Raw genomic sequence first — 17900 nt, forward strand, 5'->3', positions numbered from 1 at the left:
AAAGTCTCCCTCCTGCCCTGGCCCAGCCGTTCAGTTACCTCCCGGACAGCCCAGTGCTCCCCTCCCTCCTGCCCAAGGGCTTTGCCTTTGGAGCCGGGTGGACGCACCGGAGACCTCCCCGAGACTAGGGATGCATCCGAGGGTGACAGCAGAGGATGATGGGCTTTTACCTTTTTTATTGTTTGTATAGTACAATCTTTGTGGTAGCAGGAATGTATGCACAAAAAAACAATTCAAATAAGAGTTCAGAGTGAAAAAAAAAAAGAATTTATCCCAAAGGACTTTTAATACATACGGATTTCACAGCTATACTCTATCCCCGCCCCCATACTCCACATACGGGCTGCGGTTTCCCACCAGAACGACCATGTGAGGTACAACGGGGAGCAGTGCAGGCAAGGCTTCCCGCCCGCAGCCCAGCACCGGGGCGGCAGGAGGCTTCTCTGGGGCACGACCATGCCTGGGGGCGGGCAGCGGGCCCTGTCACAAGAGCCCAGCTCCAGGCTGAGCAGAGGTGGCGGGGAAAAGGCTGCAGAGCGTGGGACAAAGCAGCCCGCTCCCTGCCAGGAAAGTGGATTGGGCCGGGGGTGGGGGTAGGGGGGCATGTGTGTCCACATGTCCCCGTGCAGCCTGCTGGCCCTCTGTGGCCACGGCCCACTGCCTGCCCCAGAGCCAGGGTTAATAAAGCACTTTCAGTTAGAGGGCATGGCGGGGCTGCATCCAGTTACGGTGAGATTCACCTGCAGAGGAAAACACGGACGACGGGGAGCAGTCAGCGGCGGCCAGTCATCCCGCCTCGGGGCAGCCCGCACCTTGGGGGCGGTCTGCGTCTCCCAGGACCCCGGTCAGGCCGCGGGGCTTCGCAGTGTCGCCGCCCACTCGCCGCCCTACACACCCGTTACCTACGGAAAGCCCGGTTAGCACTGTTCACCAGCGCGGTCATTAACATCCTTTAAAGATCAACATTAACCAAAAAGGCACCTGCAGTGACACTGCTTTACTGTTGCCGTTTGCCCCACCTGACTGAAGTAGAAAATGCCTTCTCTAGATTAAGGGGGTCTGAGATGCTGCACTATTGCACTAGTGTACTATAATTCTGCTTCCTGATCTCATGTCAGAGTCCTAGTGAAATCGTAAACAAGATATGAAATAAATGTTCCTCAATTTTAATACAGTCTTTCGTATCATACACATCTGTGTTCGGCAGCGAGACGTCTGAGCCTTCTTGCTGCAGGTACAGTAGTCGGAGCACAGAGGGACCCTCGGGCTCGGCCGCCCCTGCGCAGTCCAGGGATGCAGCGCAGGCAGGCCTCCCCAGTCACACCCCAAGCTTCCTCTTCTGGTCGAAATAGGCATCGAACCTGGCTTGGGCATACTCCTAGGAGACAGAAGGAAGAGGGGCCTCACCAAGGGTCCTGCCCGCCCCCCGGCACAGAGCAGAGCAGCTCTGTGTGCTGCAGGCCATCCAGGAGCCGCGCTGCTCTCAGGATGGTCCTCTCCCGCTGGCAGCAGCCCCGGTCACTGCCTTCCCTTTACCCTCAACGTCCCCCGCTCCATCAGCTGTGCCAACCCGGCCCTGCCATCCCAGACGGGAGACGGGACTTCTGTCTGTGTGTCTGCTGCAGCATGGCTCACCGACTCATTCACCTTGAACACTACAGACGCGGACTGACGGACACAACAGAGGCTCTCTGTCAGAGCCCGAGGTCCCTGGGGCGTTAGCAAGTGTAGACAGACGGTAGGTGCCACCTGTTTGCTGCAGCACGATTACTAAAAGGACACCAGGAGGGAAGTGAGAAACCCTGGCCAGCCACCGGGCCCCTGGGTCCCTTCCCGTGTCTGCCCACCGGTGTGCGGAACACAAGTCTCTTAAGGACCACTCCAAATCGAAAAGTCTGCAGTGCTGCCAAGATTACAACGTCCCTTCTGAGAAAATTAACGTTGAGGTATAATTTATATACCACAAAACTTAACTCATTTAAAATGTGTGGGGCTTCCCTGGTGGCGCAGTGGTTGAGAGTCCATCTGCCGATGCAGGGGACACGGGTTCGAGCCCCGGTCCGGGAAGATCCCACATGCCGCGGAGCGGCTGGGCCCGTGAGCCACAACTACTGAGCCTGCGCATCTGGAGCCTGTGCTCCGCAACGAGAGGCCGCGACAGTGAGAGGCCCGCGCACCGCGGTGAAGAGTGGCCCCCGCTCGCCACAACTAGAGAAAGCCCTCGCACAGAAACAAAGACCCGACACAGCCATAAATAAATAATAAATAAATACATTTTAAAATAAAATGTGTGGTGTTCACTAATGCACACACCTAGCTCCACACCAACACCACAACCACCCTCAAAGTGCTCCTGGGTCTCTGCAGTCAAGCCCACCAGATCGCGACAGAGAGCTTCCACGTGAATGTAATATCACCCGCTGCGTCCCCGCTGGTGTCTGGTTCGTCTAAGACATATCCTCGCTGCCGTGGGCGGCAGTGTCCGCGGCCGAGTAGTTTTCCACGATATGGCTCCAACACAGCGTGTTCACCCACTCATCTGCTGATGGGCACGTAGGCTGCTTCCAGTTTGGGGCTACTGAAAATAAAGCTGCTGTGAGCCCTTGAACACAAGTCTTGGCGTAGAAATAGGCCTTCATCTCTCTTGGATCAATACCAAAGAGAGGGACTGCTGGGTTGTATGGTAAGTGTGCATTTTAACTTTTAATTTTATTGAAGTATAGTCGATTTAAATTTACTTATTTGTTTCTGGGGCTGCTTTGGGTCTTCGCTGCTGTGCACGGGCTTTCTCTAGTTGCAGCGAGAGGGGGCTACTCTTCATTGCGGTGTGCGGGCTTCTCATTGCGGTGGCTTCTCTTGCTGTGGAGCACGGGCTCTAGGTGTGTGGACTTCAGTAGCTGTGGCACGTGGGCTTAGTTGCTCCGCGGCACGTGGGATCTTCCCGGACCAGGGATCGAACCCGTGTCCCCTACATTGGCAGGTGGATTCTTTTTTTTTTTTTTTTTTTTTTTTTGTGGTACGTGGGCCTCTCACTGCTGTGGCCTCTCCCGTTGCGGAGCACAGGCTCCAGACGCGCAGGCTCAGCGGCCATGGCTCACGGGCCCAGCCGCTCAGCGGCATGTGGGATCTTCCCGGACCGGGGCACGAACCCGTGTCCCCTGCATTGGCAGGCGGACTCTCAACCACTGCGCCACCAGGGAAGCCCGGCAGGTGGATTCTTTTTTTTTTTTTTTTTTTTTTTTGCGGTATGCGGGCCTCTCACTGTCGTGGCCTCTCCCGTTGCGGAGCACAGGCTCCGGACGCGCAGGCTCAGCGGCCATGGCTCACGGGCCCAGCCGCTCCGCGGCATGTGGGATCTTCCCGGACCGGGGCACGAACCCGTGTCTCCTGCATCGGCAGGCGGATTCTCAACCACTGCGCCACCAGGGAAGCCCGGCAGGTGGATTCTTAACCACTGTGCCACCAGGGAGGTCCCGGTAAGTGTATGTCTGACTTTATAAGAGGCTGTCCAACTGTTTTCCACACTGGTTTCACCCTTTTACATTCCCACCAGCAATGTATATGAGGTCAGCTGCTCCACAGTCTTGCCAACATTTGGTATTGTGAGTTTAAGTTCTAGCCATTGTCATGGGTGTGCAAGGCATCTCACTGGGGCTTTAACTTGCATTTCTTTTATGACTTTATATCGAGCAGATGAAAAGATGCTTACTGACCATTTGTTTATCTTCCGTGTAGTGTTCAAATCTTTTGTCCACTTATAAAGTAGGCTGTTTGGTTTCTTGCTGAGTTCTTTATATATTCTAAATACAAGTCCTTTGTCAGATATAAATTTGCCTTATTTTCTCCTAGTCTGTGGCTGGGCTTTTCATTTTCTTAATGGTGTCTTTCAAAGAACAAAAAGTTTTAAACTTTGATTAAGTCCAATTTACTGTATTTTTTTTTTCTTTGAGGATTAGTGCTTTATGTGACCTAAGAAATCTTTGCCACAGTTACGAAGCTTCTTTCCCGTTTTAGCTTTTACATTTAGGCCTATTATCTGTTTAAAGTCAATTTTTGTGTAGAGTGCAAGTTCAAAGTTCATTATTTTTTTCCATATGGCTTATTCAGTTGTTCCCACATCATTTTTGGAAAATCTAATCCTTTCCACAATGCATTACCTTGGTCTTTCTGTGGAATACCAGTTACCTATAAGTGTAGGAGTCTATTTCTGGGAACTCTAGTCTATTCCATCTGATTTATGTCTATCTTACTACCAGCACCACATGGTCTTAATTACTGTGCTTAGTAAGTCTTAAAATCAGGTAACCTAAGTCTTCCAATGTGGTTCTAGTTAGTTTTAGTGTTTTAGTTATTCAAGAGCCTTTGCATTTTCACATACGTTTTAGAATCAGCCTGTCAATTTCTACCAAAAGCCTATGGGGATTTTGCTGGGGTCACGGAGACGACAGATGGTTTGGGGAGAATGGACATCTTAAGATTAGGTCTTCTAAATCCATAGATGTGGTATCTCTCCTTATTTAGGTTCTTTTCACAATCTTTTATAGTTGTCAGTGTACAGATCATGCACATATTTGAAAAATTTTATCCCTAAGTATTTCAAGTTTTTTACACTATCGTAAACACAATTAAAATTTTTTCATTTACAGTTGCTTCTAGCACGTAGAAATTCAATTGGGTTTTGCACATTGACCCTGTATCCTACGACCCCGATAAACTCACTCAGTAGTCTAAATAGCTTTTCTATTGATTCCTCTATATTTTTTCATGTGCATGATCATGTCACCTATAAAAATAAAGGCAGTTTTTCTTATTCCTTTCTGGTACTTTTGCATTTTCTTTCTTTTTCTTGCCTTCCTGTGCTGGCTAGGCACCGCAGCAGCCTGTGAGGAGAAGTGAGCACGAACACCCTTGCCTTGCTCTGTATTTGGGGCAGCGGTGAGAGGAGCATTCAGTCCTTTACCATCGATTACCACGGCAGATGTGTAAGAGCTGTATATGTGCCCTTCACCTGGTTGAGGAAGTTCTCCTCTATTACTAGTTTGCTGAGACTTTCTATCATGAACAGGTGTTGAATTCTATCAAATGCTTTTCCTGCGTTCACTAAGATGACCGTATGGTTTTTCTCCTTTTTTCTGTCAATACGGTGAATTACACTAATAGGTTTTTCAAATGTTGACTTTAACCTTGCATTCCAGGGATAAATGCCACTTGGTCATAAAATATCCTTTTACGTATGTTGGATTTACTTTTTGCCAGTATTTTGATAATGGTTTTTGGGTAATGTTCATGAAAAGCAGTGATCCGCAGTTTTCTTGAAATGTCCTTATCTAGTTTTGGCGTCAGGGTCATGCTAGCCTCATTGAATGAGAAGTGATCCCTCCTCCTTTATTTTCTACAAGTCTGTAGGGCTGTTATTATTTCTTCCTTAAATATTTGATGATATTCACCAGGACCTTAAGTTTACTCTATAGGTTTTTTTTTTTTTAAGAGGGTGTTTGTAGCCTTGAATGCGTGGCTAAGAAGGCTAGTAGCATTTATGTTCTTTTAAATTAATTAATTAATTATTTCTGGCTGCACTGGGTCTTCGCTGCTACGTGTGGGCTTTCTCTAGTTGCGGCGAGTGGGGGCTGCTCTTCACTGTGGTGCGCTTCTCATCGTGGTGGCTTCTCATCACGGTGGCTTCTCTTGTTGCTGAGCACGGGCTTCAGTAGTTGTGGCTCGAGAGCTCTTGAGTGCAGGCTCAGCGGTTGTAGCGCACGGGCTTAGTTGATCCGTGGCACATGGGATCTTCCCAGACCAGGGCTCGAACCCGTGTCCCCTGCATTCGCAGGAGGATTCTTAACCACTGCGCCACCAGGGAAGCCCCAACTCTATAGGTTTCTGATTATGAGTTCAACTTATTTAATAATTATATGGCCATTTCTTACGTGTTTTGGTCACATCTGTATCTTCCAAGAAATTGGCACATTTCAGGCAGGTTGTCGAATCTGCGGGCAGAGTTGTTCATCATCGTCTTCTACTTGAACATCTATAGAGTCTATAGTGATGGCCTCTCTTTGTACCCGGTTTTGGTAATGTTTGTCTTCTCTTTTCTTTCTTGCTTAGTACAGCCAGAGGTTTATAAATACTTTTGTGGTATCTTAATTTTCTCTATTTTTTGTCCATTTTATATTTCAATGATTTCTGCTCTTACCTTCATTCTACTTCTATCTACTTTGGGCTTAACTGGTTTTCCTCTTTCTAGCTTCTCAAGGTAGCAGCTTATATCACTGGCTTGAGAACCTTCTTCATATGCAAGACAACATTTAAGGTGCAAAGCCCTAAGTTTCCAAATGCTGCTTTAGCTGCATCCCACAAATTCTGGTATGTTGTGTTTTTATTATAATTCCAAATATTTTCTAATTGTCCTTGTAATTTCTCATTTGATCCAGGGTTTATTTAGAAGTATACAGTTTAATTTCCAAATAATTGAGAATTCTCCAGATATTTTTGTGGTTACTGATTTCCAATTAAATTGCACTGTGGTCAGAGAACTTACTCTGCAGTCAATTTGAGGCCTGTTTCACAGCCCAGCCTGTGGTGCATCCTGACAAAGACTCCACATTATCTGAAAAGGATGTCTGTCCTGCAGCTGTTTGGGCTCCACACGTGTCCGTCAGGTCGAGCTGGCTGGGGTGAGGTTCAGGTGTCCTCCCTGGCTGTGGCAGGGTTGCCTGGGTCCACCCGCTACCTAGAGGTGTGCAATCTACTTGGTGAATATGCCCCTCTTTCCTTTCAGCTTTGTCACCTTTTGCTCTATGTCTTTTGTTTCGGTCTGTTTTGTTTTGGCCGTGCTGCGCGGCATGTGGCATCTTAGTTCTCTGACCAGGGATGGAAGCCGGGCCCGCTGCAGTGGAAGTGTGCACTCTTAACCACTGGACAGCCAGGGAAGTCACTGCTCTGTGTCTTTTGAAGAATTCAGGGACACACACACTGAGGGTCTCTCTATGTCCTGCAGATGAAGTGATGCCTTCACTAGGATGCAACGCCCTTCTCTACCTTCGGTGGTTTTCCTTCTCTGAAGTCCACTTTGTCTTGCAGTAACATCTAACCGTGCATGACTCCAAATCTGCTTTAAAAATCCAAATTTCCCCTTCTTTTGCCTAAGAGCATCTGTGCATTACCAAACTTGCCTAGAAGCAGAAACCATCCTCACTGAAAACCGAGAACAAAATGCACCAGTCCTTTCCCACCACCTGCAAGGTGCTCACTACACCTGTGTGTACCCCTGCCCCAGGAGGCCCCCAACCACTCACTATGGAGCAAAGTAAAATGCCGAGGACAGCGCTTAGGTTAGAATAAAAAGACAGCCTGGTTTGGTACAAACTTGCTGCACCAAAGGGGGTCCAACTCAATCAGCACCAGCTTCCGACTCTTAAGTCAGGTGCTGTAGGCCAGAGGACGGGGTGATAACAGGTGAATAAAACAAGGCACGGGAGGTACCCCCACCCCCATTCCTTCACTCAGTGTCCCTTGTGTCAGAAGGGACTGAGGTCGGGGCTGGACCTCAAGGGTCTGGATTTCTACATGCCCCATCAGAACCACAGGACCACAGAGCACTTCTCTGAAGCAGCGGAGGCGGGACCTGCTGGCCCTGGGAGTGAGGGCAACTTCCACAGGCAGACACAGCATCAGCAAAAGTGGCTTCAATTATGCAGCCTTCCTTTCTCCCTCAGCTTCCCCGGGGAGAGCCCGCTGTCCTGGTGCTGGTCACCTGGTTCAGGTACTCGGAGGGGAACAGGTAACCCCCTGGATGGAACAGGCATTTACTGCCGAGCATTCACGTACATGGAAGCATTTCTTTCCTGGGAGCAGAAGAGAAAAACCACCCGCAAAACATACCATGTACCCAAATTCAATGGATGAAATCTTGGCCTGTACGATGGACCAAAGTCCCCAGAAGAAATGGGACGCAAGGGCAAACCTGTAATTACAAAAGCAGGAAATGCACATGAGATGTGTGGGACCAGTTGGAGAACCGATGATGTCATTTCCTGCCAGATGGACGTTCTAACTCATCTGGGTGCAAACTGTCTGCCTTGGCCGACCCAGTGGGACGATATTGCCCAGCAACAGAGCGGCGGGAGGCCACAGCCATGCTCGCCCCACCGAGGGCCAGTGACCTTGCAGGTGTGAACACCCCGACTCCCTGTCCCTGGCACACGGAACAACACTCGCAGGACCTACCCGGAGGCCTCAGTGGCCGCTGCTGGTGAAGCGTGGGTCACACAGGGAGAGAAACCCTCTGCCACACGTGTGTGAGCGCACAGCCTTGGCGGCCCCTACCCCACCAGCAACAGGTGGAGGAGAGCGCGGGCCTCCGGACAACCTGCTGCCATTCCCCCACCCCCCTCTCCCCAGGAAGTGAATCAGGAGGAGGGTGTGGCCAGGTCCCCACCTCTAGGCTGTGCCACGCTCCTCTTCACTGCAAATCCAAGTTCTTCTCAAAACAATGAAGATAAAGCTCTAATTCAGGAACGACGGCTTCGGGGCCCTCACCAGACCTGACTCTGCTTCTCTTCGTCCCTGACCCACTAGATTCCCTGGTGCTACCCTTTCTGTCTGGGTCTCCTTCACCTCCGCTTTCCTATTTCCATCCGATCAAGAACCAGGGAGGGAAGCTCTCTTCTGCAGGTGGAGCCGAGGGGCCGCCAAGGTGGCCTCAGCTCAACGAGAGGACTGTGGACAGTTCCGAGGACACCAAGGAGGTGCTCTATGCTGAGGGAGGAGGGCCACAGTCACTCAAACCGTCACTGTTAACAAATAATCTCATGGAAGACCCCAAAGATTAGGAATAACTCAGGCCTCCTGACCAAAGAGATGAGTGAGTGTGAGTACACAGTGATCTAGACCTTTGCGGAATCTGGAGCTTTCTCAGCCCTGCTTTGACAGCTGTTGAGAAAACAGATTTTAAATTCTTTTCTAGGAGAACCATGTTACTCGGTGGCACCCAGCTCTCCAGGAGCACAAGTGAGAAGAGTGAGCAGGCCCTGGTGGCAGCGGCTGTGCAGCAGAGTCCGCGGCGGGGATGACGGTTCGGAACGCCACCCACGCGCCCTGACCTAGTGCACAGACCCTGCTCTCCTCACTGGCCGTGTGCTGAAATCTGGGGGATCTGAACACACTCAGCCACGTGGACAAGAACCAAATGTTCTGTTTTTGACAACGTACAAGACCTCGAGATGTATAGTCGTGAGGCAGCTCCTAAAATACTCCTGTTTACAAGGAGGCATCCCAAGTACGCACTGTAAAGAGGGAAGCTATTGTTACAAACCGACAAAGGAAAAAAATTACCTATTGACTTCAAGCAACATTTCTTCTTCTATAACGGACTTTTCTTCATTACTGAGGTTTTCAAATTCATTTTGGAATGCAGCCAAGTAATTGGAAATGAAATGGAGCTTTAAAAAAAAGCAATGACATTAGGATCAATGATGGTTAAAAACAGATGATGTCAGTGCTGTCACGAAGTGCACACGTCAAGCGCGACTCTTCCGGACATCAGCGATGCCCGCCACCCTGCTCTGCCCAGGGGCGTGGTCCAGGGAGCTCACCCACCGGGCTGGGATCACCGGGTTACAGTCAGAGAACTAATGGACTCGATGCCGTACTGTCGGCAAGACCACTACTGCTTCTGCAGAAAGTCGTTTAGGTAGAGTTGTTTTTTTCTAACTCACACCCCTGTCTTCCACGGACCGCAAAGCAGCGTCAGCCTGCTCCACACCCCCCAGCCTGGCTGGCGCTGCACGCGGCGCTGGCACGAGGCACCAGGGCACCCTGACGCTTGTCAGCAGACGCTGCCTCAGGGCAGGCGCCGGACCAGGCACTGTGAAGGGGCCTTCCACCCCTAAGATGCTGTGATGATTTCCACACTTATGTCCATAAACTGGCAGCGTCTGATTCTGGTTTGGAGAAGACACAGTTTACCCTAAGGTTCTACCAGGTTGCACGTTGAGCCTACATATGAATTAGGATTTATGAGAGCCCCTGTTCTTCACTATTTCATACCATATCAGAAGGCAACAGAACACAGCCAACCTCGGCTTGTTTGCTTTTGTAAAGAAGAAAACAGCCATCAGTCTTTCTTCCCTCTAAGAACCCTTGCTACCTGGTTACCCGGCTGGAAGGCACTCCCCACCCTCTCCCTGTGTTACCTCTTCCATGTTCCTGCTCTAAAAATTGGCTTTCTTACACTACACCCCCTCCTCCACCAGAAGGCATCATTCAAGGTCAAGCACTGTTCTAGGCAGGGGGCCGTAGACTCTGAAGTAAACCTGGCACAAAAAAGACGACTGCTGATGCCTATTAAATTCCGTGTAACAGGCACACACTCCCCACAACAAAATAATTTTTGCAGATGAGAAAACTGAGGCACAGAAATAGTACGTTACAACCAGCAGTGGCAGATCTGGGATTCAAATCCAGGCCCGTTAGTTTTTAAAACCCATGCTTGAACCACCACCCTAGATGGTTTAATTTCTTGGGAGACCCTAAATGCTGAAGGTGGCAAATGAAGATAGAAAATTTGAAGAGATTGAAACCCTAAGAAAGTGGTAATTAGTGACCTTCCCTCCCCCAAAAGTTCTAGGCCCAGATGGTTTTATAGGCAAAGTCTACCAAACTTTCAAACAATACCATCTTAGATAAATTTGTTCCAGAAAATAAAAAGGGACACTCAGCTCATTTTGTAAGACTAGTATAATTTTTATTCCAAATGCAGGTATGAATAATTTTTTAAATGAACATTAAAGTCCTGTTTCACATATATGCATAGATGTAAAACTCCTAAAATAAGAAATTGCCTAACTGGATCCAACAGAGCATTACAAAAGAACGTTAACTCATTCAAATAGTTTATTTCAAGAATTTCAGTATTGTTTAACATTTTAAAACACTTCAATGGATTAAAGACAGAAAAGCATGAGATTACCTCAGTAGATACAGACAGGGTATCTGATAGAGACCAACACCTGTATGTGATTTTAAAACCTCTCAGAAAACAGGAATGGAGCTTCTTTACATTTCCATTGCTGGGCAATGTTGGGATTACACAGCTCTGCCTTCCACTAAAATGAAATCTGTCTTCTTACTGAAAATCTCCCCTTACTGGTTTGAGAGTTCTCATGTCTGGAGCTGCCTGCCCAGGGTTTATAAAAGCCTAATTTCTTTGCAGCATGGCAAGAGCCTGAAGCCTGCTGTGTGTTCTCCTCCCTGGGCTTAACACCCCACGTTCCCCCACCCTTCCTACCCACACAGCTGGGACCTGGGGTCCAAAAGCTCCCAGTCACCCTGCTCTGGACACACTCAAGGCCATCAGGTCTGCCTGGAAATGAGGCCAGAAGAGAGCAGCCCAGGTCTGGCCACACGGCAAGTCTGTATTTGAACAGCTGCCCTTGAGCATAGCCACCTGCTGGAGACTCTCACCATCCCCAACTCGGGCAGGTGCTCGAGAAACATCTCCTGAGTGAGCTACTGCAGCAACTGACTGCATCCCTGTCCTCACCCCCGGCCCCTGGGAAATGTTCTGACCAGGTGGGGATCCCGGGAGAAGGGATGTCGGGCAGCAGGGCTGCCCAGCGCGGGTGGAGCGGCTGCCCTGCAAGGCTGGCAGAGGTGGGCGCAGGGCCCCTCTCCCCAGCCTGCTAGCTTCTGAATCACTACGTACTTATCCTCAACCCAAGGCTTCGGCAGAGGCTGAAGAATGGAATAGAGGGCTTCCTGGGGAGAGATTCCCACAGGACTGATTCTCCAGTCACTGGACTCCCATAACCCAGGACAGGAAAGGGGACTGTGAACACTGCAACAGCTACTGAACCACGGTGCCCACAAGACTACTTCTGCCTGCACAGAGTGAAACAAACAGAGGAAAGTCAGTGATCCCCAAAAGAAGGCCAGAGAGCAGGATGGAGGCTGGGCTTTGGGAAAACACTAGAAGGAATTACGAAGGAGGCTGTGCTCCTCCCTGACTGGATGCAGGTTACCTCTGGCACAGGGATTTAAAAAGGCTGGACTCAAATACTGAGTCTGTATCTTGACACAAAATAACATTTTAAAGCAAAAGGACCTGCTTAACCAACTCCATGGTTTTAAAAGTGAAGCTGTAATCATCTCTGACTGGGTAAAACTGAGGTATGCGATTTACTTCTCAGCAAGTGTACTGAATACAAGCACGAGTCTCCTACCTGTTGCTTCCTGGTGGGATACTTCAGGATGTTTGCTCTGAAAAAAGGATACTTTTCGTAATTATAATCGTACATCCATTCACAGAAATGATTCCCAATGTCGAATCCCCTAAAAAAGAGCGAGAGGCACAGAAAATGAGGCAGCAGCCCTGCTGCGAGCAACCCCTCCCCCAGACCCCGGGGTCCCGAAAGCATGACTGCTTCAGTGACGGGACAGACCAAAGCACCCTGGCGCGCTGTCTGGAGCAACTGCTCAGGAGTGCCATCCTGCAGTCAGTGCTTTGGTGAAGCCAACGAAAGGCCAAGTTCTGGGTTCTGAGGACCTGGCCCCTGCTCCCCACGGATGCAGCTGAGAACAGGCTGCGCTGCCCCCACGCGGCCATCGTGGCCGCTAGGACAGAAAGTGCTGGCCTCCAGGGAGGAAACTTCCAACTAAGGATGGTACCGTGACCTACTTTCTCCTTTGTTTCGCACACATATTAAAATACTAACAGAATACTGAAATAAAAACATTTGACTTTACCTGTAGTTGTAACTGCTGTATTCAAAGTCGATGAGCATCAGTTTCTGGTTTTCAGAATTCTCCCTGCCTTCCAGCAGTAAGATATTACCTGCAAAAAGGTTTGGATGACACGACCTTTGCTCTGGGCACGTTCTGTCATCGAAGGCGCAGGTCTCCAACCACAGGACCTATGGCGGTTCTGATCCTGTCAGGGCATCCTGACCACGCGGCGAGCAGACGTGGCCCTGAGTCACGGGACACGGGGACAGGGTGCCAGGAGCAGCACTGACCTGGGAGGCCTGGCCCGAGAGCCCTGTTGCCAGCACCCTAAGAGCAGCATGGCCCTGGGCTCCCCAGCATTTCCACACGGGGGCAGGAAGAGAAAGGTCTGCTCGGCACCCCGGAGCTCTGGCACCCCCAGCAGCCCCGAGGCGGGCGGGGCTGTGGCCCCCAGCTGGGAAGCTGGGTCCTGGTGTCCACACAGGCCCCACTGCTTTGCCCCCAAGGAAGAGAGCACAGGCAGCACTCCCACAACCATGTTTCCCTTAAGGCTGAATACTGGGCAGAAGGGGCTTGGCTGCCAGACTGGCCCCCCAGACACATGCTCGGAGAGCCCCACGCTCTACCCAACGTGCTGCATCTCTTATGGTGGCGCTGGTGGTGGGCTCTGCTGAGCCAGGTTCAAGGCTTTTCGGCACACATCGTCCGTTTCCGGGAGCCATTAATAGGAGAACCAGGGCCAGACCCAGTGTCCAGCTCCTGCCCCCTCCACGCTCTCCCCGTGTTGCTGTCGTCGGCGATGTCTGGGCCATTCACCATCACCCGCTACACACACGAGGCTGTGGCTGACTTGGCCACACCCTGCTTGACCTGACTTGCCCAGCGATCATCAGCTAACTAGTAACAGGTATTCTGGCTCAAACTAACATCTCACTGATGGCAAGTCTTCACCAGGGACTGTTCTCAAAATTTAAAACAAGCCGTAAAGCCTGGAAAGGGCCCGAGGGTGGACCTCAGCGAGCTGCGCTGGGCAGGATGAGGACAACAAGGCAAAGCCAGGCACCACGGCAGTATCGGGGGGAGGTGCCCGGCCGGATGGGGCCTCTGACAAAACTGTTATGTTTGAATTAACACTGGGTAGAGTCTGGTTACAGTAAAGGGTACACGGGAGCGCAATTTTTTTAAAGCAGAGAAACCCGAAGTCATTAGAAGCATGTGAGCCAATGCTGAGAGAGAAGGGGGCTCTGGCCAGTGTGATGGTCTGCAAGGAGCAGAAGGCAAGGGCCCCCGGACTGGTTGAGGAGGCCATCTTACTCTTTAATGCCTTTCAGATTGACAAAGTCAATTGACATGTTTACCGAAACGAGTTAAACACTGAAAAAATATGACTTCGTTTATCCCAGCTCTCAGTTTAGTGGATATTCTCAAATTTTTTCTTACAGAAATGGGAGGATACCCTACATGTTTTTCTAAAACTTGCTTTTTCTCCTCTTGATGTATCCCGGGATTTTTCTGTTGGTTTGTATAAAACTCGACCTCACTCTTTTTAATCTTCACACAACACTTCGTGCACGGCTGCGCCATAATTCCATGTACCTAACCCTCTCTTCATGGGCACCTGGCATTTATCACACACACTGGAGGGAATCTTTTCAGTAGACACATGAGCCCCATCTTCAGCATAACAGGCAGCAATTCTTACCTTCCTGACAGTCATTGTGACAAAACACCACTGGAGATGGAGTGGATTCAAGTAATAATCTGGAAAAGGAAGGTTTTGCTGTTACTTCTCACCCTTTCAGCTCCCTCCCATGGCAGGACCTCTGCACACGCTCTCCCCCCTCTGGGGGACCCTCCTCGGAGCCGTCTGACCTCAGACCCCAGGCAGAGCCCTCTGTGTCAGTCTGTTTTGACCTCTGGTTTCCTTCATAGCTCTCATCACAACCTGACATTTTTTTATTTACTTATTTTCTCTCTCTCCTAACAAAAGAGAAGCTCCTTGCAGACTGTCTTGGTCACATCTCCTCAGAGCCAATCCTGATGCTGGCTCAGCAGACACTCAAACATGTAAGTAGTTAAAGGTGGAAATGCTGACACTCAGGCAACAGATGAAGGCTAGAAGCCTGCGTGCCCCCCGCACCCTGGAGACACCAGTGTCGCCTCTACTCAGAAACCAGCGTCAAGCTTCTTCCTCCACCCCCTGCTAGCTTGGGCTCATCTGTTCCCCTCATCGGCTGACACTCACTGGCCTGCTCCCATGGTTCTTGCTTTTTGTTTTTGTTTCAGAAAAAACCTACCGCCCTAGTCACTGACCAGGACTAGAATTCTGGAATTTTACTTCCTCCATGAAGCCACTCATATAAAACTGTAATTCCAGGTGACAGAATTAATCTGTTTAAACTCATCCCACAAAACCAATGTAAAACACCAAGCCTGAGGTGATGCTTCCTAACGTTCACTGAAAGCAGGTGTGGTGACTAAGAACATTTACATTTCTGGACAGATGTACTTACTAAGTTAGGAAATGGAAGCAAACACTCACCTCAGGTTTTCTAGTTCCAAAGGCAGGTTGTAACTGAGGAATCTGTGGAGCTGCTTAACTTTGGATTCCCCGGTAAATTTAATTCTCAGCACTTGATTCAGGTATCTTGCAAAAGAGGGAAACAATCAGTGCTCAATTCACCTAGCTTGCTTTTGGGGCTCTAGTTCAATGTAACCATGCAAAACCCGCAGGGCCCCTGACACCAGGCGGAGAGGAGGGAAAAGGGCCTGGGGTTCAGCACACTCTAGGATGTGGATTTTCTGCCCATCTAGCCTGTTCAGGAGCATTTCTGCAAACAGTCTTCTTTCCTGGTTCAGGAAGTGATTTTTACACACAAGAACAATTTATTCATGAGAAAATGACCACCAGCGGACAGCCTGTGCACTGGCGGACCGGGGAAGGCCTCTGGCCCGCACGGCAAGCAAGAGGTGCTCCGGAGCCTCTGGGAGCCACCGGCGGGAAGCGAGGTGATGAACACCCAGCGGCTGATCACTTACTTTTCCATTGTTCCAAAAAGCCATTTTGGTTCCTTATTGAATGGCATTTTCATACCATGAAATCTGGCCATTTTCTCAGCTATTTCCGCAGAAATATCTGGCAAACTTAATTCTTCAGTGTCTAATCGCCGGCTCTGGAATTAAAAAGGGGAGTTAGAAAATGGCATTCATCCAGGTAACCTTGAAGCGTGAGATCACACAACCCTAGAGCTAGAAGCGTCTTTGTAGGGCATCTAAGTCTCATCCAGGGCACAAAATTCCTTCAGAATGGGCACTGTGCCCTGCAGAGAGCACTTCTCAGGGAGGGGCAGGCCAGCCACAAAGGTCCATTTCGCTGTGACAAAGTCCTTCTCAAGCACCTATGGTCCTGCCCTCCCGTCACTCTACCCCACACTGCAAGGGGCTCCTCCCTAGGCTCAAAGCGCCGGGTCGTCAGCGGTTTCTGCCGTGGCCCGCGTCCAGCTCCCCCATCGGCTCGGCCCTCCTCCCAGACACAGGGCAGGCAGTGTGGTGCTCAGAGCAGCTTCCCAGCAGAGGGGCGCCAGGTGCTCAGGGCGAGGGTTTCCCACTCCTGCCATCGGGGCAGCCTGGCACCCAGCCTGGCCCAGGGCAGGCTCTCAGGGCAAAGCCGACCAGGGCCAGGTGTGGCAGGGGGCTTCCTCTGTCTTCTGCTTGTGCAGCCTGAGGCCACACTCGTCCTGGCTGTGCTTTCACGGCTACCCACGGGAGCACCTCTTATCTTTTCCAAACCAACCACTTCCCTACCGAAACCCAAAGAGAGATTTTTCTGAGAATCCGAAGCCATACAGCAGAGGAGTTAAGAGTGAGTGTCCCCAAGTTAGAGAAACCCCAGCTCAAATTCTGGGTTTAACACTCATTTCAATGCTACGTGGCCAAGGGTGTACTTTTATACCTCTGTGCCTCGTTTTCTGGGTTCTGTAAAATGGGAACCGGGACATCAAGTCCCCGACAGGGTGCTCTGAACTAAAGCAGACGCTGCAGGCCAAGGCCCCGGGCCAGCACCCAGCCAAGGAAGTCTCAAAAGACGGCAGGTGCCTTGTAATTGGAGCTGAGAGCTCCCCCAAAGCATCAGGCTCAATCCTCCCCTCAACCCCAGAATCTCCCAAGTTATCAAGTCGCGACAAGGACAGGGAACTCAGTGTCTAGCAGCGGGACACCAAGGACTCCTCAAGGCAGCTGGCGCAGCTTTCATTCGGCTCTGTTAAAATATGCCTGGTTTGGCAACGGGGATATTTTTTTTTTTTTTTTTTTTTTGTGGTACGCGGGCCTCTCACTGTTGTGGCCTCTCCCGTTGCGGAGCACAGGCTCCGGACGCGCAGGCTCAGCGGCCATGGCTCACGGGCCCAGCCGCTCCGCGGCATGTGGGATCTTCCCAGACCGGGGCACGAACCCATGTCCCCTGCATCGGCAGGCGGATTCTCAACCACTGCGCCACCAGGGAAGCCCAACGGGGATAATTTAAAGCTAACGTGCTCAAAGGTGAACAAATCTTGGAATCCAAGTTCTTTTCCCAGCACAAAGAAATATGAGACTGACTACCATTCTCAGAGGTCACTGTTCTCATGTGTCCGCTGGAGGACAGCCATGGGAACAGGTGAGATGGACTTCATCTCACCCCATTCAGCGGTCAAGGGTAAGCCTGGAAATAACATACGCTGAGCCGAACGGAATCGCTGTGTCTGGCGGGCAGAAACAGTTGAACGCCGCCAGTTTCAGATGGTTCAACCTAGCATTTTAAGATAATTTTTAAAAAACCCTTTACTATGTTATGTAGTAAACGTGTACACGAGTACAGAACTTTAAAAGGAGAACAGGGACTTCCCTGGCGGTCCAATGGTTAAAGCTTCACCTTACAATGCAGGGGGTGTGGGTTCGATCCTGGTGGGGGAGATAGGGGGCCAAAAAACCAAAACATAGAACAGAAGCAATATTGTAACGAATTTAATAAAGATTTTTTTAAAAAGTTAATAAAAAATAAATTACAAAAAAAAAACAAATAAAAACAGAACAGTAACTATTCCACAGACATAACCACCTATGTGCCCTGATCTCAAGGAGCTTTGTTTCTCCTCGAGACATTTCCATTATTCTAAGTTGCGTTCACTGGTCCTCTACCT

At 50.1% G+C, this 17900-nt stretch overlaps 1 protein-coding gene across 4 annotated transcripts in view; it reads right to left on the reverse strand.

Moving 5' to 3' along the window:
* Positions 1-159: 159 nt before the first annotated feature.
* The window catches only part of CHKA (choline kinase alpha), a 60616-nt gene continuing 42875 nt past the window's right edge, over positions 160-17900 (reverse strand). For 3 of the 4 annotated variants that reach the window (XM_059069353.2, XM_067037727.1, XM_067037728.1), the window contains 8 exons: positions 15763-15896; positions 15266-15370; positions 14426-14484; positions 12745-12832; positions 12222-12330; positions 9334-9440; positions 7882-7963; positions 160-1378 (listed from right to left, as the gene is read on the reverse strand). In XM_059069353.2, the coding sequence (XP_058925336.1) occupies positions 1319-1378; positions 7882-7963; positions 9334-9440; positions 12222-12330; positions 12745-12832; positions 14426-14484; positions 15266-15370; positions 15763-15896 (744 nt within the window). In that variant the 3' untranslated portion in view covers positions 160-1318. The remainder of the gene's footprint in view (positions 1379-7881; positions 7964-9333; positions 9441-12221; positions 12331-12744; positions 12833-14425; positions 14485-15265; positions 15371-15762; positions 15897-17900) is intronic. The other variant, XM_067037725.1, reaches the window with a different exon arrangement.

Source organism: Kogia breviceps, chromosome 7, assembly GCF_026419965.1.
Source record: "Kogia breviceps isolate mKogBre1 chromosome 7, mKogBre1 haplotype 1, whole genome shotgun sequence".
Taxonomy (NCBI): Eukaryota; Metazoa; Chordata; class Mammalia; order Artiodactyla; family Physeteridae; genus Kogia; species Kogia breviceps.